The sequence below is a fragment of the Oryzias latipes genome, chromosome 17, assembly GCF_053564925.1.
Source record: "Oryzias latipes strain Hd-rR chromosome 17, Olatipes_Hd-rR_3.1".
Classification (NCBI taxonomy): domain Eukaryota; kingdom Metazoa; phylum Chordata; class Actinopteri; order Beloniformes; family Adrianichthyidae; genus Oryzias; species Oryzias latipes.
The window spans coordinates 19696185-19721650 of NC_136253.1; the positions used below are offsets into that span (position 1 = coordinate 19696185).

The 25466-nt window shown below is 40.0% G+C and overlaps 1 protein-coding gene across 3 annotated transcripts in view; it reads right to left on the reverse strand.

The window, feature by feature from the left end:
• Positions 1-342: 342 nt before the first annotated feature.
• The window catches only part of tnk2b (tyrosine kinase, non-receptor, 2b), a 64221-nt gene continuing 39097 nt past the window's right edge, over positions 343-25466 (reverse strand). For all 3 annotated transcript variants that reach the window (XM_011486458.4, XM_023965053.2, XM_020710884.3), the window contains 15 exons: positions 23814-23884; positions 19929-20195; positions 19387-19539; positions 17784-17941; positions 16325-16444; positions 16099-16225; positions 15861-16007; positions 14735-14829; positions 14276-14470; positions 13776-13867; positions 12592-13025; positions 10616-11788; positions 8562-8657; positions 6274-6404; positions 343-905 (listed from right to left, as the gene is read on the reverse strand). In XM_011486458.4, the coding sequence (XP_011484760.1) occupies positions 899-905; positions 6274-6404; positions 8562-8657; positions 10616-11788; positions 12592-13025; positions 13776-13867; positions 14276-14470; positions 14735-14829; positions 15861-16007; positions 16099-16225; positions 16325-16444; positions 17784-17941; positions 19387-19539; positions 19929-20195; positions 23814-23884 (3266 nt within the window). In that variant the 3' untranslated portion in view covers positions 343-898. The remainder of the gene's footprint in view (positions 906-6273; positions 6405-8561; positions 8658-10615; positions 11789-12591; positions 13026-13775; positions 13868-14275; positions 14471-14734; positions 14830-15860; positions 16008-16098; positions 16226-16324; positions 16445-17783; positions 17942-19386; positions 19540-19928; positions 20196-23813; positions 23885-25466) is intronic.

Here is a 25466-nt window from a genome sequence, read left to right on the forward strand (position 1 = left end):
CAGCTTCGTGAAAGAAAGAAAAAACTGTCCATTTTTCCTGGAAGGCTCATCACTCCACTTCACGTTCGACAAGATTTTGGTCGTTAGGGTGTCGCTAATGATCATCCTTATAGCAAGATAACATCGGTAAGGCTCATAGGGAACCAAGGTTCATCCTACCCAGACGCAGAGCTGTTATGTTTCGCTTTTGGCACGTGCAGAGATATGCTGTTTCAACTGTTTTTCCTTTCCTTTGCTCCCCCTAGTGGCGGAATTGCACATTTCGGTTATTTCTTTAAAAAATCATAACTTTCCACAGGAATGGACTAGAAACTTGCTTTCTTTTTTAATCATCCTTATGAATTTTACTCTTCATGTGTGGGCCGGAGTAAACCACCTGGCGGGCCGGATAAGGCCCGCGGGCCGTATGTTTGACACCCCTGCTCTACATGAACTAAATACTCTCTTTTTAGTTTAATCTGATGCTTTCCAGGCAAGGAGACGATGTTTTTCAAAATATACTTCTGCTTGTCATTTCGTTTTTGCTTCCTTATGATCGACTTGAAAACAAAAGCTTGATGCATACCCCAGTGTGGCAGTGACGGAGACTGTCAGTCCCTCACATCAGTGCGTTCCCATTTCTTTTTCCCTGTCTGGTGTTTGATGGAAACGCACTCTTTGACCAAAACAACAGAACAACCTTCACAGAGACTTTTCCGCCCACATGGTAATGGAAGTGGGACCATGACGGACGGGGTGGAGTGGAGGGGTTACCAAATTGTGTTATGCTCTCTATTCTGAAATGAAAGTCTGCTTGATTGGAGGTGGGAGTGAAGCGGCAAACAGAAGAATGGGGAGATTTGCCGTCTGATGATGTTTCACTGAGGATGAAGTTCCAGTTGGGGCTCAGCAGCTTTTGTCACCGCCTGCAAATATTAAGAAGCTTCAGATTAGAAGGAGGAAAATTATGAGATTAAACACTAAACCCTCCTAAAATATTTTTTCATGACCTTCCCATTGTCATCTAGAGGTTTTAAGTTAGGCTGTTTAGCTCAAAAATTCACAGAAAAGTTCTCTTTTGGTAAAAGATTTCTGCAACTTGCTGCCCCACAAAATACATGTTTACAATGTAAAACACTGCATAATAATCAGCACATGCTCTTGAATGGGGATTTTAATGATACTTACAGTGGCTTCATGAGGCATAAAATGTTTCAGCAGCAGTTTACTTAAGAGGCTATTTCATGGTAATGGTTGTGTTTTCCTTAATCATATATACATTTACCACCAGTAGAGCTCCACCATATGAGGAAGACTTGCGATGCTAGTGATCAATATTGCGATGATGATATAACTTGCAATAGATCAACAGATAGCAAAACAACCAAATACATCATTCCCATTTCACTGCAACAGTTTAAATAAGAGTCAACATAACTTAAATTTTACTCCAAATGACCCTCGTCTACATAGGAGGTGAACATCTAACATAAAAGGGCTCCATCTGATTGGTCAAAAGCATACTGTAATTTACGGATTATAAGCCAGCTTTCAACCCTGCGGCTTCTTCAATGATGTGGCTAATTTATGCATTTTTTTAAAAAATTTTAATGCATTTTTTCTAATGACCACTAGGGGCGCTCGAGCAAAAAGGGTAAGAGGGAGACAGGGTGAATACGGTTTATGTGTCGAGGAAGTTTAATGTAAATTCCTGCTTGGTGAATGAATAGCACGGACAGACACCCATCATGGAAAACGCAAGAAAAATGCATATGACGCAGCTTTCAAGAAAAAAAGCATTCGTTAAAAGCAGTGTGAAAAAATCCACCATCACCAACGGGTTTGGAAAAGCCGGTCTACTGCGTGACGGAGAGGACAGCAAACTCAGAAGAGAAGTCGCCTAAGGATGAGAGTGACACTGACAGCGACAACGAAAGAGAGACTGAAGGAGTGTTTGGCGAAGAATGTCTGATGCTACTCCAATCCCACACTGAGGAGGAAGACTTCCATGGTTTCAGTGCAGGAGGAAGATGAAGAAAGCTCTCAGTGACTTTTACGTTTTTGTATTTTAAAACAGCCCTGTTAGGGCTGTTTTACAGTGTGTCACTGTTGTGGAAGAAAACTTCAGACACTTGCCTCTGCGCTGAGGTGGTGCCACGCAGAGGCAAGTGGTGCGCAGCGCGTGCGCTAGTAAATTATTGCTGCTCATAGTGACTTTTTGGTTTTCTTTCTCTCCCAGTGACTTTTACCGGTATGTTTTTTTTTACCAGCCCTGTTACTACCATATTGCTGCCGTGTTGTTGCCGCGTCACAGGCACTGTTTGGAAAGAAAAGCTCAGGTATATTATTAAAACTTATTAAAACTATTAAAACTCTCTTCTTCTGTACCGTCTTTCTTTGTAAATATATCATGTATTGAACCTTTCCTGCGATTGCTTTTTTTTTCTTTCTGACGGTGGTCGGAAAATGCAGGGGAGATCCTCTTCGAAGGCGGATCTTCCTTCGGGGTTCACTGCCTTCAGAGCCTCCAGAGCGAGTTAATAAGGATTCATTCACCGTTCTTCTGGGGAAAACCTTCATTTATTACAGTTCCCCTTCACTCTTTCCCCTTCCTCCCCTTTCTTACACACGCGCGGTTTCAGCACATACACTTCTTCATTCTACAACACATGTTTCAATGTGGGCACATGCAGCCTATCGACAGGTGCGGCTTATGTACAAAATGCTTTATCCTTTACAAATGTAATGGGTGCAGCTTATAATCAGGTGCGATGTATAGTCCCAGAAATTAGGGTAAATGGATTTATTTGATTCGTTAACTACTTCTGCCATAAGATTGTTTTAGTACATTTAATCCCTTTTATGGTTGCTGGAGCCTATCCCAGATGCAGCACGACAAAGGCAGGGCACACTCTGAACCGTGATGGCAGGGTCTTTACAGGAACTAATATATTTTCTGCACAACAAAGTGCACCTAAAAACCATAAATATTTTACAAAAAAACAACATAATAATCCAGAATGCCTGAAGGCCGTGTCACACAGCCACTACGTACACTTTCCACGTTTGAAATTTTGGTTGTTCGTTTTACCCGCGTGATACGTCATTCATAAGTGATTCTTGCGTTGTTGATGTGTGAATTACTGTCGAACTGTAAATCTATTTTTTATCAAAAGAATTAATGGATTCGGTTTTGAGCTGTTCAAAATTTTTGGCCGGTTGAGAATTACTCAGTGTACAGGTATTTTATATGCAATCATTATATAAATCTTATGCGATTGTGTGTGATCCTTGCGAGATGCATACGAAAATTTGTGGCCATCCACAACGGTTCCCCGTATGTCTAACCGATGTGTGACTTTTCTATGGCGTACACGGCGCCGGTATCCCGTTAGAATGACATAAGTGGAGCACAAATCACAAATGAATTGCATATAGACAGAGCAATAAGCACACATGGTTCATGTTCTACACTGATTGACGTGCTTTTTGCACAGTTTATTCGCACTTCTTCCGAGGTTTTAACGTGGTTCATTCGTGATACATCTGTAGAAAGGTACCCCGACTTTTCTCAGTTTTTCCACGTATGACTATTTTTCATCCATGCAATATGCGATAAATGTACGTAGCGGCTGTCTGACGCGACCTTTATAGCTATACATGGATTCATTCTGGTTGTGCTTACTGTTACACAGTGCTCTGTCAATGATAGTCTGGTGTTTTTGCAAGTTGCCACCCAGGTTAGGTGCTACTGTGATTACACTAGTGTGACTAAAATGTAGCGTTGGACTGTGCACTTTTTTTCTTTTTTTTTTTACATTTTACTATCAAAGTTGGGAATTAACGTTGTCACAGTAACTTCGCTTAGCAGTATCAGTCTGTTTTTCTTTTACAAGATCCCAACAAGGTTGGATGTTATTGTGAATACTCTAACAGGGTTATAAACAAGTTCTAGATTTATTCTGAATGTAGTTAATAAAGTCTGACTGAGCGACTGACGGACTTTTCTCTGACTCTTCTGTCTCGCTTACTGCTCCTTATGTATGACAAAAGTTCAAAAAATAGAGCATTCATTGTTGGCCCGTGTGCCCTATAGTGCGGAAAATACTGTAACTTCCATAAGAAGACATCCTAATGCATTATGGGTAAATGTATTTATCAAGGCCATCATTCAGGTTTGGTTGATTAGTGTCAGTGGGATAGGCCGACAATCAGAATGGGTGTTTTTCTGCTTGGTTTGCTTTGGTGCCCCTTCACAAAGTCCTCATAGGCGCAAACAATTAACCAGAACCTCCAGAAACGTTTTGGAGCTCTTACAGATGCTCATTAGGGGGCAGCACCGCCTGAAATAAGCTCAGATCAGAACTGGAAAAAAGAAAAAAAGCTAGGAAGATGTTTAACTCCAGGCCTCCAGGGGCCACTGTCCTGTTTTTAACTAGCTATCCCTGTCCTACCTATTGCTTATTACCTGGTTCAGGTGTGCTGAACTAGTCAGAAGCTGCAATGACAGGGTTGTTTGAAAAAAGAAGCAGCACGGTGGCCCCTTGAGGCTTGGAGTTGCACATTTTTCCCTTAAACTGTCATGTACTGCCTACATCTCCTCACACAACTGCATTTGCCCACTAAAGATTTTTCCATCCCGTGCCAATGTGGATAAATTTATATGAATACAACCAAAAAGTCAACAAAACAATATAGTTAGGTTGAAATTCATCATCATAATGTTGTCTTCTTGGTTTATGACTGTGATAGAGAAGGGCATGAGAGCACATAAGTCATATCCTGCTGCTTCTAATAAAAACTAAATGTGACAAATGTCAGGTTACTCGTCAATTTTTTTACATTTTTCAGGCAAATCAATTTGTTAATTAACATTCAGCTTTGACACTAAACAAGTGCCACCTTTAGGGCATCCAGAACTGAATGTATCAGCAGTCCAGATGACAAACAAGTTGATAACCTCTAGTGCAGACATCGAAAATCTAAGAGATCAGCAACTGGTGGTGTCTGGGGGGAGTGTAACCAGACGCCATATGGCGGCAGTGTGTAGGATGACCGGCGGTGAGGAAAAGGAAGAGGACAAGGGCAGAGCAGAGGACTAAGGGGGAGACGTTGATTAGGAAGAGTGATGTGTGGCTTTTAAGGAGGAGTTAAAACAGAGATCAGATGACTGGACAGCTACAGCTGAAGTGATTGAGGAGACGGAGAGGAAGGTACCTGGTGTGTGATCTGGAATAAAGAAAGCTGATAAGGAGATTTGGCATTGAAATGAAGAAGTTCCGGAGTGTGTTTAGAGGAAAAAGTTAGCTAAGAAAAAGTAGGACATTTAAGCTTCGTTTTCTAAATGCACAGTCATTGAACGCACATTAAAGGATAAACCAGGACGAACTTTGACCAATCAGGGACTCAGATTGGCTAGTGACATATGGCTGGCGTCCCCTTTTAATTCACAGAATCAAAAACTGTTTAATTATGAAGGAGAAAATAATAATTACGGTTTGTGTTCGGCCGAAATTGTATGACAGCAAGTCTTTTACAAATCGGAATGGAGCTGTGAAAGAAAAAGCCTAAAGGAAGATTCACGAGAGTTTGAGATTTCGCATCAACCCTCTTCCAACTGTAGGTGGCGGATATGAGCTAGTAAACAGTAGAAAAAAACAAAAAAAGAAAAGACGTTCTTGAATGTGCATCAAATGTGAACGTAGCTTGAGAGGACAGAAGAATCTACAGATGCAGCACAAGGTGAAGGTGTCACCTTGACATATGAAGAGAAATGTGGGGTAAAACTAAGGATTCGAACATCAACAGGCTTTAAAAATATATATATAAAACTTTAGGGGGGGGGATACCAAAACTCAGCACAAAATATGATCTTTTTCAGTCTGAGGCACTAGAGCTGTGTGGCCCACCAGGGCTCAAGCTGCATCCTGCTGCTGTCTGCCAGTTTGACAGGTAAAGACAGCCTGCTGTGAGAAGATATTTGGAGAATCTCTCAAAGAGGAAATGTTAATAGATTTCTGAAAATGCAGATGACAAGACAGACTTTGTGTCAGGAGAAAGGATAGGGTCACGAGGGGACACGAATCAATTTGCGGGTAACAACTTATCTGACGTAACCATTTTCTAGAACTGGATCCACGCATTAATAACCTTCTCAGTATAGATAAGAAACCTCTTTGGATCATAAATAAAATACAAATACTAGTAATTCATTATATATATGTGTATATGTATATATATATATAAAGAATCTAAAGGTGTTACTTTAAATGTGGTGTGTGTGGATTGCCGTACCCTTGCCATGTTGTGGATCCATAGTTTTCTAGCATTCGAGTACTGGCCACCTCCAGGTTCCAATCACACGTCTCCAGCAGCTTTAGACAATCGGACCTGCTCTTCAGACCCAAACAGAAGAGCTGCTCCACCTCAAGAACAAAGACAAGTGAAGGAGGATTAACCACAAAGCAGTTATGAGGGGGGAGAAAGAAAAGAGTCGTCCTTCTGAAAAATTTAGCTCACATCTCTAAATCTGATCTGGAATATCTCGGTTGCTTCCTGAAATTTCCTGAAATGAAGAAGGAATTCTTAATGTGTGATCCAAACACTTTTCCTGTTACTGCAGCCACACTTTCGGTTTTCTCTGAGTTAATATTCAATAAATGCAGTCATCTTCTATCTAGGACGTTTTTATAAGAACACGGAGCAAATGAACAAACATTGAAATGTGTGGTCCCTCTTTCTGTGCTAATTGATTCTTTCGCGGCTTCAAAGACTGACATATTTCTCGGGTGTTAAACTTTAGAGCCTGCAAATGTCTGTGTTAACTCAATCTCAGACCTATTTATGTCTATAAAACTGTAAAGAGAAGTCATATTCAGCCACTATTCTACACTATAGCATTTTTTATACAACTATCTTTTTTCACACGCATCTAGGTTTGTTAAATGTACCCAATACCCTGAAGAAATAAGCATAAAATGTTTGTGTTAATGTTTGTGCCATCCTAGGCACTTTAACATTGGGAGTTGGGTCATCTACACCCACTAGACAGTGCTCTGAACCCTTTTTTCTTCAATGATTTGTGATCTTCACTGGTGTCCATGGATTACATGAAATCTTTCCACCTTTATCAACCTTTGTCATGGTAGGGAGAACACGTCAATATAAGGGTGGGGTCATCTAAGATAGCACAAGAGTTAAATATTCTTAATGATTTTAATGCACAGAAGCCATTATGCAGATCACTGCGGTTGACAACAGACATTAAAGTATACTCTTACACCAACAACTACTGCTAAGAGGTTTACATCTTTAGAAAAAGTGCAACAAAATCCAATTTTTGGGGGTAACTCAGGGATAAAGTTTAAAAAGATTTGTTGATTTGATTTGTTCAAATTCTTCAGGAAAAACATTTTGTTTTGGAGAAAGTATTGGTCAAAACATGAAGAGCTGCTTCTTTTTTTTATGTTACTTACTGTACCAAATGTAATTTATAGAGTGTGATTAGGAACCAAGATCCCATCATTAGAAATTCATCCGAATCTCAGTCACTGACAGTGTGACAGTAAAGGTTTAAGGTTAGAAGGAGAAATGTGGAGAAGCAATACATTTTAGAACCTGGATTCTGTCCTGTCCGGTCACATGACTCACAGGGTATTATTGCATCAACTTCCTCTCTTAGAAAGAAATAAAATGGGCCAAACACTTTGTTGAAATATGCCAAAATACAAATCATTACCTACATTTCAAGACTGGTATGATTCAGTTCTTTGAAGAACTTTAAGGAAGAGCCATTCTACTGTTTTAACTATTTGTAGTCACTTTAAATCTTTAAATCTTCCCTATAGGAAATAATTTCAAAGGAATAGTTTTGTGTTTTCTATGTTCAGGCTTAAAAATGTAGGAAAAGTCATTTCTTCAAGAAGCTATAGGATGCACTGGAGAAAACTTTATATGGCCTGATTAAACCTGGCAATAAGGTAGAGAATTATTCATTTGTAAGGGTTATTTGAAGGAAACAATAAAAACTAATTTTGTGTTTATCCTGCCTCAGCTCTAGAGAACTAAAACAAATTAAAAGCCATAATGTCATAACTGTCTTGTTGGCATATTTTTAGTCTTTTTAGACAAGTGGAAAGGAAAAAAACACTAATATTGTATATAGTGTAATAATAGTCATTGGTTCCCTGCTCACACATACATTTCCATGGGACCCATGAAGATTCACTTCAATTTACATGTCTGGCCCCGCCCCCGTTGTCCCTAGTTTGCATAAATAGGATCAAAATATGGCAGACAGACATTGGACAATCTATAAATAATTAAATGTGCAATAGACACAAAAGGAAAGCAGGTAAAATCAATTCAATCCTTTCTAAGTGGGAATGAAAAAGCAAGAAAAAAAAATCAATTGAAACACCTCATTGAGGACTGAAAAAAACTCAATTACAGATTCATTACAGTGAAAGAACCATCAGTTATGTGACGGGTGGGAAAGATTTCATATCCTTTGTCACCTTTTTTTCTCTCCCCCCTCAGGAAAACTATTAACAGCTGTAATCAGTGAGTCTGGGCCGTCTCACCTTCAGGAAATGGACAGCTTTCTGGACGCTCCAGTTTTGGTTCTGCAGAGCAGCTTGACACTCCTCCAGCGTCACGCCGTGCACGGCCTCCTGAACCTGAAACACGCAGCACGGTCTTTTAATCTACGCCATCTCACTCGTGTTAGTGGAGCAGACATGAAGGGAGCGTCTCCCGGTAATGAAATATGCCTGCCTGGACTTGACTTTAATAATTCAGATCGGACCATCAAGACCAACAACCGACTCCGCTGCTGCTTCGTCTGAAAGCTCAAAAGAATCCAATTGGTCAGGTGTTGAGCAGAACTCCAAACAAATTCCGAAGAAAGAGCGAGTGCAGTATTTATGAGGAGCCGGCGTCCGCCGTAGAGTGGATGCCAATCAGGCCCAGCTCACGTTGGAGAATTTGGGGAGGAATTAGAAAGAAATAAAAGGAGCGTAGCCAACAGACGAGTGCATGTTTGCCGTCTAAAACGACTCCAACTTTAGAAACTTTCCTAGCAGTTTGAGTTTTATTCTTACTTGATGGGGATCCTCATAAGAAAGTCTGCAAGCAAATCCTTCATTTATTTGATTTCTTTTCAGATCAAATTGAATGTGCACGACCCTCAACCTCCCAGATCAATTCCTTTATCTTTCAATAATTAGAATTTTTTTTTTTGGGTTGATTTAGTTTTAGGATGCATTTATGCTGTTTCAGATTCTCTACATTTTGTTTTTACTGTAAATATTTAAAAATGTATTTATATATTTTTTACTTGTTCTGTCCAACAACTGAGCAAACAGATTAGAGCTGAAGGCCTTTTGTGTTGGACAGGTTTTACTATCACAAAAAGAGGTTATATAACTTCAAAAAACCAAAGTGTAAATGTATATAAACACCTTTTTGTTAGGAAGAATATGAGGGGGGTGGAAGAGAGTAAAAGGAAAAGAGGTGGAGAATGTGGGGGATACAAGCACTGATTTGAATAAGTTATTATTTTAAGCTGTGTAACAATTATACCAGAATTGCTGGAAAGGCAAATATTACATCAAAGGTGAAATTCTGACACGAAGATGAGCGGAAAATATCTGTCCATCAATACACTGTGGGTTAGGAGGAGGTATGAAGCAGACACAGTGTGGCAGTCTGCACGTGCACGTGGGGGTGGAGATACATGCATGCTGCCGAAGTGAATCGTGTGTTCATAAGGGGAACCAGATCCTCCCCAGCCCGACCAGCCAGACCAGGGGGGGGCAGGCCGGGAGCTCCTCAGGAATGAGACCCAAGCAGCAATGGGGGCCACCGGGCGCCGGACACCGAGAACCCATGAGCCGGAGCCCCGTCTCTGCAAGCCAGCCCTGGCACACGACCCAAGCAACCCAGAAATCACGGCGCACCCACAGCCCCACCCCCCACCCCCCACCCTCACTACTCTACCCTCTAAAAGCCTCCTCACCCGCCATATATATTTAAAATGTTAACGTGACATGTTTTTACCCTTCTCCACTGTTTAATTATTATTTTTTAGCTTTTAATCACTCAATCATTTTTTGTTTTTTTGCTACGTCATATCAGATATCTTTTTTTTATTATTATTTTATGTTTGTTTATAGGTAGATGGGTGGGACTCATTTTGATTTAAAAAAAAAATGTTATGCTATTAGTCGTAAAATCAAAAACGTGTGCATCAAAAAGCTTTAGCCTGAAGTAGATTCAATAATCAACAGTAATTTCTGAAATCCAGATTTATCCACTTTTATGCTTTTTATTCCATCAGATGAAGATGTTATTTTAAAACACATACAGCTGGATCATTTTCTGTCAAATAAATCTAAATTGAAAAAAATCTTAACCTTGCAATAAAAAAATGTTTTTTAAAGAAGAGCTGGAGTCACACATTCATCCAAAATAATTACACAAATTCATGTTAATAATAAGTCAAATAAGAGCAGATGAAGTCTTTCCCTGCAGCAAAATCACATTTATAACCTCATAGTTGATGTATTTAATTCTAAAGATAATAATTTCAGATTATGGTGTAAAATAGTATTTTAAACATCTCATCCCCACATACCACTTTGACTTTGTCAGGGCCATTTCCTCCACTGTCCGCCCGCAGACAGGAAGCGGGAATGACGGCGGTTGTCACCCCGTCTGAGCACACGCGTGGGAGGCTAACGGATGTCTTCACCTCTGACTGCGGCCCGCCCAGGCTGCTGTTGTTATTGGAGGAGAAGTTGGCCTTCAGATCCTCCGCTTGGAGCAGACTCTGCCCTTGGGTGTGTCCCTGGACTGTCTGAGCGCTGACCACCATGGGTCTGACCGTGGCGGTGTTGGCGTGCCGGACGTGCCTGTCGTCCGTCGCGCTGGTGGGGAGGTGCTCCGCCTCCCGGAGGAAGTGGCCGAAGCGATCAAGGTAAGGCGGCCTCTCTGGCAGGAGGTAGTAATGAGTGCTGCTGACTTTCCTGCCGTCGCGGACGATGGGCAGAATACAGGGGCCTTTGTCCTTGCCTTGCACTTGGATCACTTTGGGGGCGGCATATTTGGGGTCTGAGGCGAAGCTGTGTGTGGTTGGCATGAGTTTACCTGGAGAGGTAGAGAGGTAGGAGCTGTATGCATGTGCAGCGGCGCAGGAGGAGAGCAAAGCCTGCTGGGTAGGGGGGCTGGCCGAGTGCAGCCTCTGCTGGGGGGAGCCCACCACTAGACCCATCGGGCTTGGCGTCCTGGATGCTGGCTGTGACAGGGGGTCTCTGGGAGGGATTTGAGGCGGGCGGCCCGGATCTGAGCCTGCAACCCCTTCTGAGTTGTCAGTTGGAGAAACAGAGAGCTCCCGTGACCAGCGAGCGCATGTTTGGTCGGCCCTCCATATGGGGCGAGGGGGGATGGGAACACGAGGCGGGATCTGAGGTTTATCCTCGCCGGAAGAAGAAAACAGCGGTCCGTCTTGGGTCTGCGAGTTTGGAGATGCTGGTAAATGACACAGAGTTCCTTTGGGGGCATTGAGCCTCCGCATGCACTCCCGCTGGAGTTCCAGAAAGATCTCAGCAGACTGAGAGAAAGAGGTGGACGTACCCCGACTCCCCTGGCTGGGAAGAAAGAGGTTGTCCTCCACAGATTCCATGTCTACTTCTTTTGAGAAGATGCCTTCCCCTTGCAGCCTTAGCCTAGAAAAAGGAGCTTCATTTGGATTATGGACACAAATGGACTCTTCCTCAAGATGTTGGTCTGAACCATTGATGGAGCTGACCTATGAGAAGAAAGAGAATACAGCAATCGTTTCTACTTTCAAGATTTCAAAAAGTGGAAATAAATCTGCTTTAACCCTTCGATGCTGCCAGCGACGATGGGGTAGTAAGTGCCCTTACTACCCCATCTAACGTCCCACTCTTCTCTCGTTTTTTTTCTCTCCAACACACAAAATGTACACAAATATAATAAATATAAATAAAGTTTAGCCTCAAATACAAAATGGGTTTCTATAAATAGACACCTTAGTGTGTGAAAAGATGTTACTGTAATGGTAAAATGTGTCCAAAGCAAGTGGCCTTCAGCTCTCCTCTGTTCGCTGCTGGACAAGACAAGTTAAAAAAGAAACAAAAGCAAAGTCCGGCCTGCGTTCAAGTTTCCAACAGCCCTCGGACTCCTTTCATAAAAATCTTTCTAAAAACTTAATGTACGATTTCTTGATTGTGATTGGCTAGATCACATTTTCATATTCACCCTTTGAATCTTGTGACGCGCATTTAAGAACAGAATAAGCAAGCTTTCTTGAATCCGCATTAAGCGCATCGTGTTTACACTGGATAAGATGGGAGGGGCTTCTTCTTCTCTTTCGTTTGCTAAGGTTTATACAATAGGTCAGTACAAGAGTTTTGAACGCACAAGCCCGAAAAAGCAACTATACATGTTTTACTTTCATTGGCAGTGGTCGCTTGAACGCGTGTTGCAGAGGACGGAGTCAACGTTGCTTTAGAGTAATAGGAATCAGAAGAAAGTAAAGACTGGAGCTAAAGTCTCAGTGGTAAAGAGTTAATCAGACCCCTAGCATACCTCCATATCATCTTCATCTTGTGCTACTTCATCGTACGCAGGAGGTGGGGGTAATGGCTTGGCGTCCCAGTCCACCACAGGCGTAGGGTGCAGGGGTCGAGGCAGAGATGTCGACGGACTTTCTGGTGGAGTTTTGTCCAGGATGTTTTCTGCTTCCAAAGCTAGTTTAGCCAAGGCAGGAATCGGAGCTTCAACCACAGGGGAAGGGGAGGGTGTGGGCGGGGACAGCTCCTCCCCAAAGTCAATGAGGGACACTTCGCTGTTGGGATTTTGACCCGAGCTGGAAGTCCTGCAGTCCCCCTGTTTGGAAGCGGAGATCCACACGGTGGGTATGAGTCTGAGGCCTTTGAGGGACCCGGTTTTCCGAAGCGACAGTCTTTTCAGAGCAGCAGAGGCCAGGTCCTCCTCCTCGGTCACTAGATCGTAGTAGGGTTCTAAAAAGGAACAAAAATACTGCATTTAGAGCAGGTCAGGGGCCTGACGACGGATGCCTTCCAAATGCCTCCCAGAGGGGTTGTCCTACTTGGAACAGGTTAGCTATTGCAGTCGAGAACATGAGCTCCCTCTGCTAATGTGGTGTCCCCCATAAAGAAAAGCTAGAGATGAACAGCTACTAGAACGAGCAAACCACTAGAACAACATAACCAAGCATCCTAGTAGAAGGTGTCATGGAAAAATCATTTTAATTGACTGGCACAAATCTAGAATAACAGTCCCAATTTAAAAAAAGGAGTAAAGGTAGACAACAGGATCACATAGCTAAGAGGGAACAGAGAGGGAAGCTGCTCAGAGTAACCACGCTTCGTCCTGAGCAGCACTGCTGGCCGAGGAGAACAAAGGAATTAATGCTTCAACAGAAAAGACCACAAATGGTCAAAAAAAAAAAAAGAATTTGAGGAGTATGTAAAAGTAAAGATTTAAGCTCATGCAGAGGCTTTGCAGAGGTTATTCTAACCAAAAAACCATGTCGGATATTCAATTTCATCACTCTGAAAGCAGTTGTAATGAAAAAACAAAAACATAGTAATTCCTGTGAGCATCTTATGCTTTAAAGACAAATTCCTCCTTTAAAATTTGGGTTTCAGCATCGATTTCTTTGTTTATTTATTTGCAAGTTTTTGGTTGCTGCAAATGGATTAGAAAAAGAAGGGGGGGGGGGGATTCAATGATTAACTTTCACTCACTTTTGGCCCGTCCTGGTAGCTGTGTGGGCCGAGCAGCATTCAGTTCTAACCCGAGAACATCAGGAGGATCCATGGGGTTCCCGAGATACAAACTAAAGCCAAGACATAGCCGGATTTCAGATAAATATAAAAACGCTGGCCCCACTTCAACATTCAAAACGACATGTTACTGCCATCTAGTGGCAGGGATTAGTAAGTGAGCATACTATTAACAGACCCACTTCAATGAAAGTAGAGTTTTTGGGGTTTTTAACATGTTTTATTGGTATTTCTGCATTTCTGAGAAGATGAGAGACCTCTTAGCTCAGAAACTATGTCCTAGAATACCACACAGGTTTTAAAAATTTGGCAAGAAAATGACAATCATAATTGAAAGACCACTTTAATCAAAAGATAATCGGAGTGGGTCTTTAAAAATTAAGCTTAACTTGATGCATTTCTGTAAACTTTATGGTGTTTTACATTTGAACTCAAGCTAAAAGATGAGAACCGTTTCCTACTCATCAATCTTGTCCCGGTGGCCCCAGCAGCGATGAGGGTTGGTGTCTCCGTGACCCGTGTGGATGAAGCTGTTCTTCAGGGGCCTGCTGATGTCACGGGCCGACAGTCCAGCGACTGACGTCACCACATTTCTGGGGAACTGTCCGACCTGAAGGGTGCATTTGTTCTGACCTCGCCACCAGTAATTCTCTGCCCTGAAATGTGTGAAGGTGTTGACAGTGAATGAAAACCGCCAGCAGCTTTTAAATAAAATAAAAACAACATTTCAAAAAAGGTTTCATTTTGGAACAAATAAAGAGAAATAGTTACAAAAAAATATGAAATCTTTCATCCAGATTTGTTTAATATTTAGATTAGGGATTCATATGAACAAAAAATAGTATTTTAATCTCATATAAGCTTTTAAAAATGATGATGATGCTAAATTTAGAACCAAATCTAAATGATAAATAACCCACCTGCCCTCTATGACAGTGATGACTTCATTGACTTTGATTTGGAGTTTGTCGGGTTCATCAAAGTCCTGCAGAGCGCACATGTCTGTGGGCAAAGTCTGCAAAACAAGCAAATACAGCTGCGTGTAAAACCAAAATTAAAGAAAGAGCTTGAAAGCATCACTTTTACATTGTTGGTTTTGAATATGTCCACTAGGTGGAGCTAAAGTCCATTTGCTCACCCCTTTGACCAGCATTTTAGACACTGTTTTTTAAAGGCAACATTATTTGTCTTTAATCAAAGACTCAAATTGTCAAAAAAATGTGTCAAATGAAAATATGAAACCAAAAATTTTTACAGAGAAAACACATCAAAAGAAGAAATAAATAAATGAAAGTTTTTTTAAAGTCTTCCAAGTGAAGTAAGAGCCGCACACACTGCTGCAGTGCGGAAACATTTGTATGGCCTGAATGGGAAATATCCCCTCTATGGTTACATAAAAAGATACAAAAAGGTCACAAATATATTTTAATTCTAAAAGTGCTTAACATAGTATAAAGAATTTCTATGGTTTTGCTTTAGGGAGAAGTGGGTATTAAGGCTTTGTAATTTTAAAACTGCCATTTCTATCTAAATCCTGAATAGAAATTATCTTATTGTTTGTCAAATTTTAAGCTAAAATTTTCTGATCATATAGAACTATGATAGGAAAAGCAGTGTGGCTCCTTTGTGGTAAGTGGAAAGTGGGACTGTAGTTTCTATTTTATTGCTTTGGTTTTATTGTTTTTAAAAAAAGGTAACAAACAGAAGTGGGCTTAGTCCAGAGCCCTGTGGAACACCACAAACTTGAATTCATCAAATGAAAGCTTTAAAAAGCAGTAACTTTATTTTTTTCTTTTTTTTAGGTTATTTTTTTCATAAGATGTTGAATCCAACTGTAATGAGGTCAAAGGTAAAAGAAATTGAAAAAAATAACAAACTTTAAAACAATTTCTAATCAGCCACAAACTTGAAACTTGGATACGTAAATAACTATGGGAGACGAATCTGTTAATTAAAGAACAGAGGAATAATGGAAATCACATAACCAGTAGATCTTAGACAAACACAAACTCTATCTTGTTTTTTCAAACAATACTTCCTTCCTACCTCAAGCAGAAACTCACGGAGGGAGACAAAAGTTGGCCTGTCATCTGGTTTCTGAGCCCAGCACTGCAGCATGACATTATAGATGTCTTGTGGGCAGTCCTCAGGTTTAGGGAGCCGTTCACCTTCTTTATCGATCTTGTGCAAAATCTTCAAATGTTTTAACAAAGCAAGAAAGAAAGAAACACGTAAACTGGCATTTGGCAGCTTCGCGAGACTTTCTTTGTGCTTGTGTGCTCACCTGGCTCCCGTTGAGGCCCAGCCACGGCTCCTGGCCGTACGTGAACATCTCCCATAGAGTGACTCCAAACATCCACGTGTCTGTAGCATGAGAGAACGTTCTCGTCTTCAGGCTTTCTGGAGCGCACCTGCAAGAACCAAGGCAGCAGACTTTCAGTCAGAGCAGAAGATTTGCTTTAAAAAGTCACACTTTTTATCCGATCCTAAACCTAAACGTGTGCACACACCAGGCAAAAGGAACCTTGCGATGCTCCTGCATGACATAGTGCTCGTGGTTGTTAGGCAGCGCCCTCATCAGGCCAAAGTCACCGATCTTCACCCTTTGAGCCGAGGCCAGCAGGATGTTCCTGAACAGAGTGGGAGACGACAGACATCATCTATCAGCATTCTTCAATCCCTTGTAGTTCACCATAACTGCACCACAAAATAAAAGATAGTATTAAAGGAAGTGCTTATTCACACGTATTTAGGGTGAGGTTAGGGTTGCTGTACTGCAGCAATGCCTGGTTTTATGCAGGGCCGACATAAATCTCCATCAGTTTTCGAGCTTGGTCGCACACAAATGCATGCGAATAACATCTGCCTTTATTTATATGCAGATACAAAAAATAAATATAAAGTCATTATCAAAAAAATAACCAAAAGTGCGCCACACGTAAAAATAAATAAAAAAGGTTTTTTAAGGGTCAGTAAATTTCTTGAGCAATATTTTAAAATTAAAATAAAAAACATTTTGATTTTAGCAATAGTATTTCAGGCTGAATATTCATTAAGAATGTGAGAAAGCATGATTGTCAGTGCTTTGATGGTAAAAGAAGAACTACGCTCATTCAGTCAGTCAGACTGACAGTATGTCTTTATCCCATTCTGCAAGCAGTCATGTATTCACGACAATCATACAGTAGGACTGTGTCCAAATTCCTTCACTACTCACTACTTTGTGCACTATATAGTGTGTACGCATCTTTGTGGGGCTGTTCGAATCTATAGTTCCAAAGTCCAGTGCCGTAGAAATTTCCCAGAAGTCTCAGCGAAAAGCCAGTGTGCATCGATGCTTACTGAATTAGCAAATATAGACCGCATTTGAACAATTTTTGGGGGGATGAAATAGTGTAATAATTAATGTGCTTTTTTTATAAATCATCATTAGAACACAAACTGATGGAAATTCATGTTGGCCACATGTACATGCGTGTGGCCCAGGTGGCACATGGCTGCATTGGCCGCACGTATTTTAAGAGCAAACTTCAGACTTGTATATAAAACATTGTATATTAATCCATCTGATCTAATAATTGCAGTAATCTGATTACTCATCTGATTTGTGTAACCGCGTAAAAGAGTTCTGCAGAAAAACTGATTATTTAAACAGCTTTTTTGTTTAAGTTTATAGAAAAAAAATCTATTCATTTACCTTTTTGTTGCTGTTTCAACTGGAAAAATGTTTTTTTTTCAAGCTTTTAGGCTTGTTCTTTCACAAAATAGTGTCAGCACTTCAACTAAAGGGAAACTTTGGGTAAGTCTACCAACTCTGACCACCCAGCAAACTGACTCATTCGACTTTGCAGCCAGGTTTCTTAGTAATGGTCTGCAAATTTCTGGGTGGAGGACACAAAAAGGATGAATAATTCATTACAACAGCACATTACAGCCTCTCTGGAGCTGTTAAAACAGCCTGTCCTGTACCTTGCTGCCAGGTCTCTGTGGATAAACCTCCTCTGCTCCAGATAAGCCATCCCACAAGCCACCTGGACGGCATACTGGCACAGAGTGGAGATCAAAATTGGGCCTTGTAGACACCGCAAACGCCCCAGCAGGGAACCCAGAGGAGCCAGCTCTGTCACCTGTAGAACAGACCCAAAACATTTTTAAAAATCAGCGCTCTGACACAGAATCCTGTCAATTCTGTGTTTTTCTGACTTTTTCATGTTACATGCATTTATTTATTTAAAGAGAGTCACCTCTCTCTGGATTTGTTGCAGATTATACAGCAAATAGGATTTAAAAATGTTATTTAAAAAATACTATTTTTAGTGAAAACATAAAAAAGAGAGAAGACGACATATAATAAGTTATAAAGCTATCAAATAATAGTTGGATAATGCATTTTTTGTGCTGTCTGTACAGTATTTGCAGTATATTGTTCCATGTAAACGTAGCTTCTGCCAAGTATTTACAAATTGAGGTAATCTTTTACAGAACTTTAAACCCATTGACTGTACAAGAGAAAGTGACGCTTTCCAGCTTACTTTGGTCTCCACTCAAATGATGTCGATTCAGTCACCATTTTTCTGCAATACGTACGCCGCCATTTGGAGCCAAATAGTGTGTAATGATTGGTCCGAGTCGGTCTGAGTCACTGTTTCTATGGCAACTACCGTTGCCAATCAACGGTTGTCGGAAGTCTACATTCCTTCCACTGAAATCGAGCTCGCGAGAATCTGTCAATCAAATGTTTTGAACGTTGGAGGTGGAAGCCAGCGGCACCACGTGCTTTGTGGCATCTAATTGGCCAGTTTATAACTTGTCATAAAGAAAACAAATCTTGAAAAAAATTTAGGATTAGCAAGAATATGGTATCAGAGCAAGAATGGTTATTTTAATGAATATTATGATTGAGTAGCTGTTTATTTCTCACAAGAAGTCTATGGGATTTGGCTTTTTGGAGTCTGAGGGTTCTTTCTTTTTGGAATGCCAGGGAGGAGGGATCACTCAGTCCAGTTCTCATATACAGTCAATGGTTAAACCTGAGGTTGTGACAGTTTCAGAGAAAAAAAAAAGACCTTTTTCTGCCTTGGCTTATGGTCACAAGTACCATTCACCCACTGACGGTAGCAGAGGTGCCATGCAGCGCCACTTGCCAGACCACCATCACTGTCTGGCCCAGAAACACTTTGACACAAGAACAAGGAGAGCGGGAATGGAACTAACAACTTTCAGATCTGAGGTCGACTGTTGTACTGTTTTAAAGATCTGTCCTATTAAGGTGGATCTGGAGGACTTTACAGAATAGCATGAACTCCTTTCTTGACACAGTTAACCTAAGGGCAAACACAACAACTGAATAAATGTATTCAGTTAGCAATAGTTGGGTATTATGTTTCTTCTCATCTTTACTCTGTAGTTACTAAATAGGTACATATTCTGGGTAAAAGCAACTTTTCATTTTTGTTTTCTCATTTGTATTAATATAAATGTAACATGAGCCTTTACTCTTTACAGTAGCTGCACCGGTTGTGTTGGTTCGATTAATATCTGTGAATTTCTATTGTGTGTGTTCTTGAACTACCATCTTCATCGGGTGTGTGAGGACCACACCGTAGAGGCGAATGAGGTTCTGGTGGTCCAGAGAGTGCATGGCGTTGACCTCACAGATGAAATCCTCCAGAGCGTCGGGCTGGCTGAGCACGTCCGTCTTCAGACACTTTACAGCAACATTCAACTGCAAAAAAGAGAGAAACTTTTACTAGCAACTTTAATTCTTTTTTATTGACAAATAAATAGAATCATGATCCTTTTTCTACTCTTAGTGTGCATGCTAGGCATAATATCAACCATTTTAAGAAAACAACAGAAAAAAATATTAGAAAATAGTTTTTCGTAGAGACAACAGTCTCTATATTGTACTGTAATTATTTTGGATATTTTTGATACATAATTATTTATGACACCAATTAATGAGATAATTCTTTTATTAAAGAAAAATAGAATGTTTTAAATCAAAATAGTAAAATAGATTAAAAAAACATATTTTTGCCCTTTATATTGAAATTAAAATACAGAACAAGTTTTAGTAAATTGTTAACTTTTTTCCTCTGAACTCCTCCCCACCTTGCCTGAAGGCGTCATCCACTCCCCTCTCTTCACAACTCCAAAGGAGCCATCCCCAAGTTTCTCAAACAGTGTCAAGTCTTTCTCTGAGATGAGGCAAGTGAGGGCCTTCTGCTGCACATCCAGTGTTGTGCCCCCGCCGGACTGTGTGGACAGGACCCCCTCCCCGAGACAAAGTGGAGGGGTAGGAGACAGTTTTCGAAATGAAGAGGCCGGTTGGCTCTGCTGCGGAAACTCTCCTCCATCTGGTCGCTTCCCACTAAACACCTGAGAGAAACACAATAATGGAGCTGCGTGTCAGAGTGGCTTAAAAAAGCCTCATGTGCACCAAGTACTGCAAAAATATATATTTTGCAGAATAAAACAATTATAAATTTCAACCAGCATGTTTCTCCATAGGTTTTAATGGATTTTAATGGACCTTGTAAGAAATCCTAACTAACATTAGCATTAATTTGGTCTATTGGTTGTGTTAATTCCCAAAATGTAAACATTCAAAAAATAAGATTTTTTTATGTTATGGTTATAAGTTACAGCTAATTTATCATTGATGTGGCTATCCAAACATTTGGACTAAAATTATTTCCAAAGACGCCTTAAATTACAGTAAATGGTGAGCTCTTATGCAAAGACAATCCACATGTTTTTTTGCAGGTTTTTAGTTGCTTCACTGATCTTTTAATCAGTTTTCTTTTTTAAATATGCACAGCTTAGCAATGTTTTGTTTCGAGAAGTGAAAAGTTTAATTAAATTCAGTAGCCACCTTCACATTTACGATTGTTCGTATGTAAATGAAGTAAAATACTGGTATTGTTTCTATACAATATAATCATTTTAAAGCAAAAGATTACCAAACAATGACAAATAAAATGCATTTAATGTGTTTTATTATTTTTAGCAATGAATTCCAGTGTGCACCACCAGCTAACCCAGTATTTCCATAAATGTCTGTCATGATTAAAGTTTAGCCAGCAGAGGGTGGTGTTTACAGTGTTATAGAGCCATTAAAGCTAACAGAAGCAACATTAGCTTACAGCTGGGAGTCCTGTACAGCAGATATTTAAACTGATATTAGTTTTTTCTTTTTAATTGTCTTTTAAAGATATTACGAGTTGTTGATTTATATTCTTAGCTCAACCAAGCAGACTTTTAGCCATTAATGTTGTGAAAGCTAATTACTGTCTGGGTCTATCTTAGCAAAGAAGCTATTAACAACATCCACCAAAATGTATATATTTTCAACTTCAGTGCGTACATACTCAAAGTATTATCTGTTTATGGGTTAAAAACTGAAGACACAACACAAGAACTTTAGTTTCTGCAGCAATAGGGAAGCAAAGTTTGAGCTCAAATCTCTTGCTAGGCACCAACCACAGTGCAGGAATGACTTTGCAGTTCGGAAGTATTCATTGGGGAGTGAATTAGATTAAGTGACCTGAATGTCTCTGAGTGATTGCATGCCTGTGTGTGTAATTATCTCGTTTCCTTTCCATTCTTTGCCATCCGCACACACAATGTGAATGCTGTGTAGATCCAGCGAGGAGGAGATTAGCAACACACAAAATCCAGCGCTAATGCTGGAAAAAAAAAAAAAGATTTCCCCAGAGCAGCATGTCCAGGAATGCTTTCAAGTACAAGCAGTTTGTCTCAATGTGTTAAGTTAACAGATGTAACGGAATGTTAGCTCATAGCTAAGTCGTGAACGAAGCTCGGCAGCTGCAGATGGTGCCACCTGTAAAAAAGAGCCATGAATGAGTCCCTGTGCGCCACACATATTTGACCTGCTGGATATAAACAGTAGCGAGCGGCATGTGGCTTCACATTCACGCTCAACCAGACATGACATAATGCTGCAGACCAGTTTTAAAAACACCCTCTCCCCGTGGTCTTGGCGTGATCCTTCAGTTTCAAATAGGAGGCCTAAATGTTGAGTATGGGAGAGCAGGCTGCACACACACATGCAAAACAGAGCGGGCTGAGGAAGCAGATTACTCTATCTGCAGATGGTGCCAGAGGCGGAAACAGACAGGTGTAATTATAGATTGCAAGCACCATCCCGTGACTCCATCCAGCTAACAGACACACATGGGGCTGTATGCCTCTCTTAGGCGTTTATTTGTCACCGTTTTTTATGATTTTCCCTTTTTTCCCCTTCAGGAAATAATCTACCGGTAACCTTTATTTAAAAAAGAAAAAGAGTGAAACAGAGTAACCATCATTCTGAGTTTCTAGCTTTTGTGATTTGATTAGTGTTAGTGTTTGGAAATACATGCAGTTCTTCAGATTCCATCAAACACCCAAGCAATACCTTGACAAGGTTTGAACACAGAGTGATTGTTTGTTTACAGTATTTACACAAATCTTCAGTGCTAAAAATCTAAAAGTATAAACCCTCCCATTTTAGCAAACAGACATCAACACTGTTCAAAGCATGGGTGTTAAGATGCAGACCTCGAGGGCTGGTGTCCTGTATAGTCCAAATGTAATGTGTAAATATTTGACTGCTGTTATTGCAAAGTATTGAGGTGAACTTTGGTTGTTGATCAAATACTTGTTTTCCACCATAATTTACAAATAAATTCTTTAAAAAAAAATCAGACAATGTGATTTTCTGAATTTTATTTCTCACATTGTCTCTCATAGTTGAGGTTTACCTATAAAAAACATTACAGGTCTCACATCGTTTTAAGTGGAAGAACTTGCACAGTTGGCGGCTGACTGAATACTTTTTTGCCCGACTGGACATGTTTTCCACCCAACCTGCCAATGAAGCGCCTTATTGACCAAACACACCTGATTGAGGTCATCAGCAGCAGATAAGACAGGATTTCTGGAAAACTAGCAAGAGGCCGACCCTCGACACCTGGAGTTTGGCACCCCTGGTTTAAAGGCGTGACAAAAAATGTAATCTTCACATTTAAATCATTATCTGATAAACACATAAAGCACTCTGATGGGGAAGTGTTTCATTTTTGGCAAATAAAAAATCCAACAAACACATTTTACACTTATTGTAAATCATGACACTATAAAGCCCTACTCATAAGACTATAAAGCGCATCTAAAAGCCTTAATATTTTTACCAAAAAACAACAGTAGGCATAATAATCCGGAGTGCCTGAAGGCTGTGTCACACAGCCACTACTTGCATTTTGCTCATTTTCCACAAACAGAATTTTGGTGTTTCATGATACATGCGTGATATAATACGCGTTTCTTGTGTTTGAAATAAGTCGATGTGCGCAGATGTCCAGCGAGGGTTTCAGTCGACAGGTCTTTATGTGAATTTTGGTTTTAAAATGCTCAAATTTTCTGTTAATTAAGAATGACGCAGTTTATGTGTATTTTACAGAGTTTATTTGCAATTCTTAGGTAAGTCTTAACACCTATGTATAACTTTTATATGCGTACACAGTGCATATATCAGGTTTAAATTACGTAATTAACGCATGATTAACTTATGGATTGCATATAAGCAGCGCACCGTTTATGTTCTACGTTGATTTACATGTTCTTTGCGTGGTTTATTACTAATCCAGGACTTTAAGGTGTGCATGTGTTAGACTAACAAGCCCAAATAAATACCTCTCTACCACCATGACTGACAACACATGAAGGACATTTCTGCTAAAACCTGCATATTTAGTAATCATTAAGCTTTGTACTGACTGTAAAATGTAATCAACTCTAATTTTAAAGTTTTTTGTTTTGTTCATTTTGTTAAAAATTTTTGTGCAAAGTAATTTTATGATATAATTCTTTGTGTTAAAAGTTTATCTATATTTAAACCAGAGTGATGAAACCATATCATGCATGTAATGTAACATGTGCAACAGGAGAGAGCATGTGTGTGTGTGTGTGTGCTTTTGTGTAAAAGTGTGATACCTTGCTCATCCAGGACTTGCGCTTGCACATGGCTTTCCTCCTTTTCACAGCCTCCCACAGTCGTCTCTGCCCTTCATCAAAAACAAAGCGAAAGGAGACACTAAAGGTTGCTTAGTGGAAAAACACTCAAAGAATTCATCGAGTGGTTTTTTTGTTTTTTATTCTAAAGAGCCCCTCAAGTGGGAATATACCATTTTGAAAAAAGTCACCAACAACCAGCTTTAAGAACTTCCTGAAGAGCAGTGAGAGGTTTAAATGAATATGCGAGCAGTAAGTCTTAAGCAGCTCTGTAATCAGAAACACGAGGGTTTTAGTACAGAAATGTAGGCCTTTACTGCTGTAACATTCAGCACCGACGAACTGAACCTTTTCTCTTTCTATTGTTTTTAAGCATGAGTATTGAATGTTAGGTTTTCAGCATAAGGTGTAAAAGGATTTGTTTAAAAAGTTTAAGATATAATAATACATTTTTACTATTACCCCATGAATTTTTGGTTTTAAAACATTTACCAAAACCTAAAATGTATTCAATTTCCTGTCTAACTTCAACCGTCTCAAATATTTATAGATTAAAGACATATTTTGCCCTCCTATTATAGATTATCTGGTGTCCTTTTAGCAGCTGGTCTCTTCTAGATCCCAGATTTAGTAAAATTATAAGGGTTGAAAAGATTTCTTCTTCAGTTACTTATTATAATTTGCAGAAGAATAACTTCTACCCAAACTGAACAAGCCCAAACCACCATTCTTCCACCTCTATGCCTTAGTAAATTTCTTCTCCTACAAAACAAATGATAATGATTCCTGAAGTTCTTTTTATTTTATTTTTTGTAAACCTAACTGTGCCACTCGTTCTTGGCATTTCTTTTCCCTCCATAAATCCTTACAAGCTATTGTTGTTTTTTATACTTTTAAAGGAAAAGTTGCAGTTAACAGGCGCAGTTTCTCCTTTAAATCCTTCCTGATGTGCTTTTATTAATTTTTTTCGGGCAGTGAGAATGCACCACATTGCTCCAGATCTTGAAATTGCCAACATTTCTAGTATAAGACAGAGGCTGGTTAAGGCTGGTTCGTACACTTGGACTTTTACATGTCTGTGAGAGCATGAGCAATGTCCTTTCTGCACAGAATAGTTCATTATTCATGAGACACTTAAGAGCAGAACTCCTTCCACTTTAGAATGAGGCATTACACCAATATGGAACCAGCAAAAACCTGTTTTTTAAGATTCTTGGAGAGGGGGAACCACATTTAATCAATTTTTTTTTCAAAGAAACGTATTAAAGAAACAACAAAAACACACCATAGAAAAAAGGATTAGAAAGCTGGAAGACTCTGTGCTGTGATGTGAGCCTGAGAAAACCATTGTTTCAACAGGTAACACTGCAGTTCTGTACATTAAAGTGTCTTAAACGGTGAAAGCGGGGGAAAGGGACACTTCCGACTTCCTCATTAGTTGGGTAGACATATATTTTCAAGCCAAACAATCGGACAAATGGTTGCTTAGCTAACAACAAATGCAAAAACTTCTGAGAAATGTAGAAAAAAAAGAGGTTTTACTTCATTGAAAGAGAATATTTCTGCCGATGGAGACCAAATTTTTGCAGTTGCCATCATTTTGGCATCATGAAAGTTCCACTCCAATCATCATTG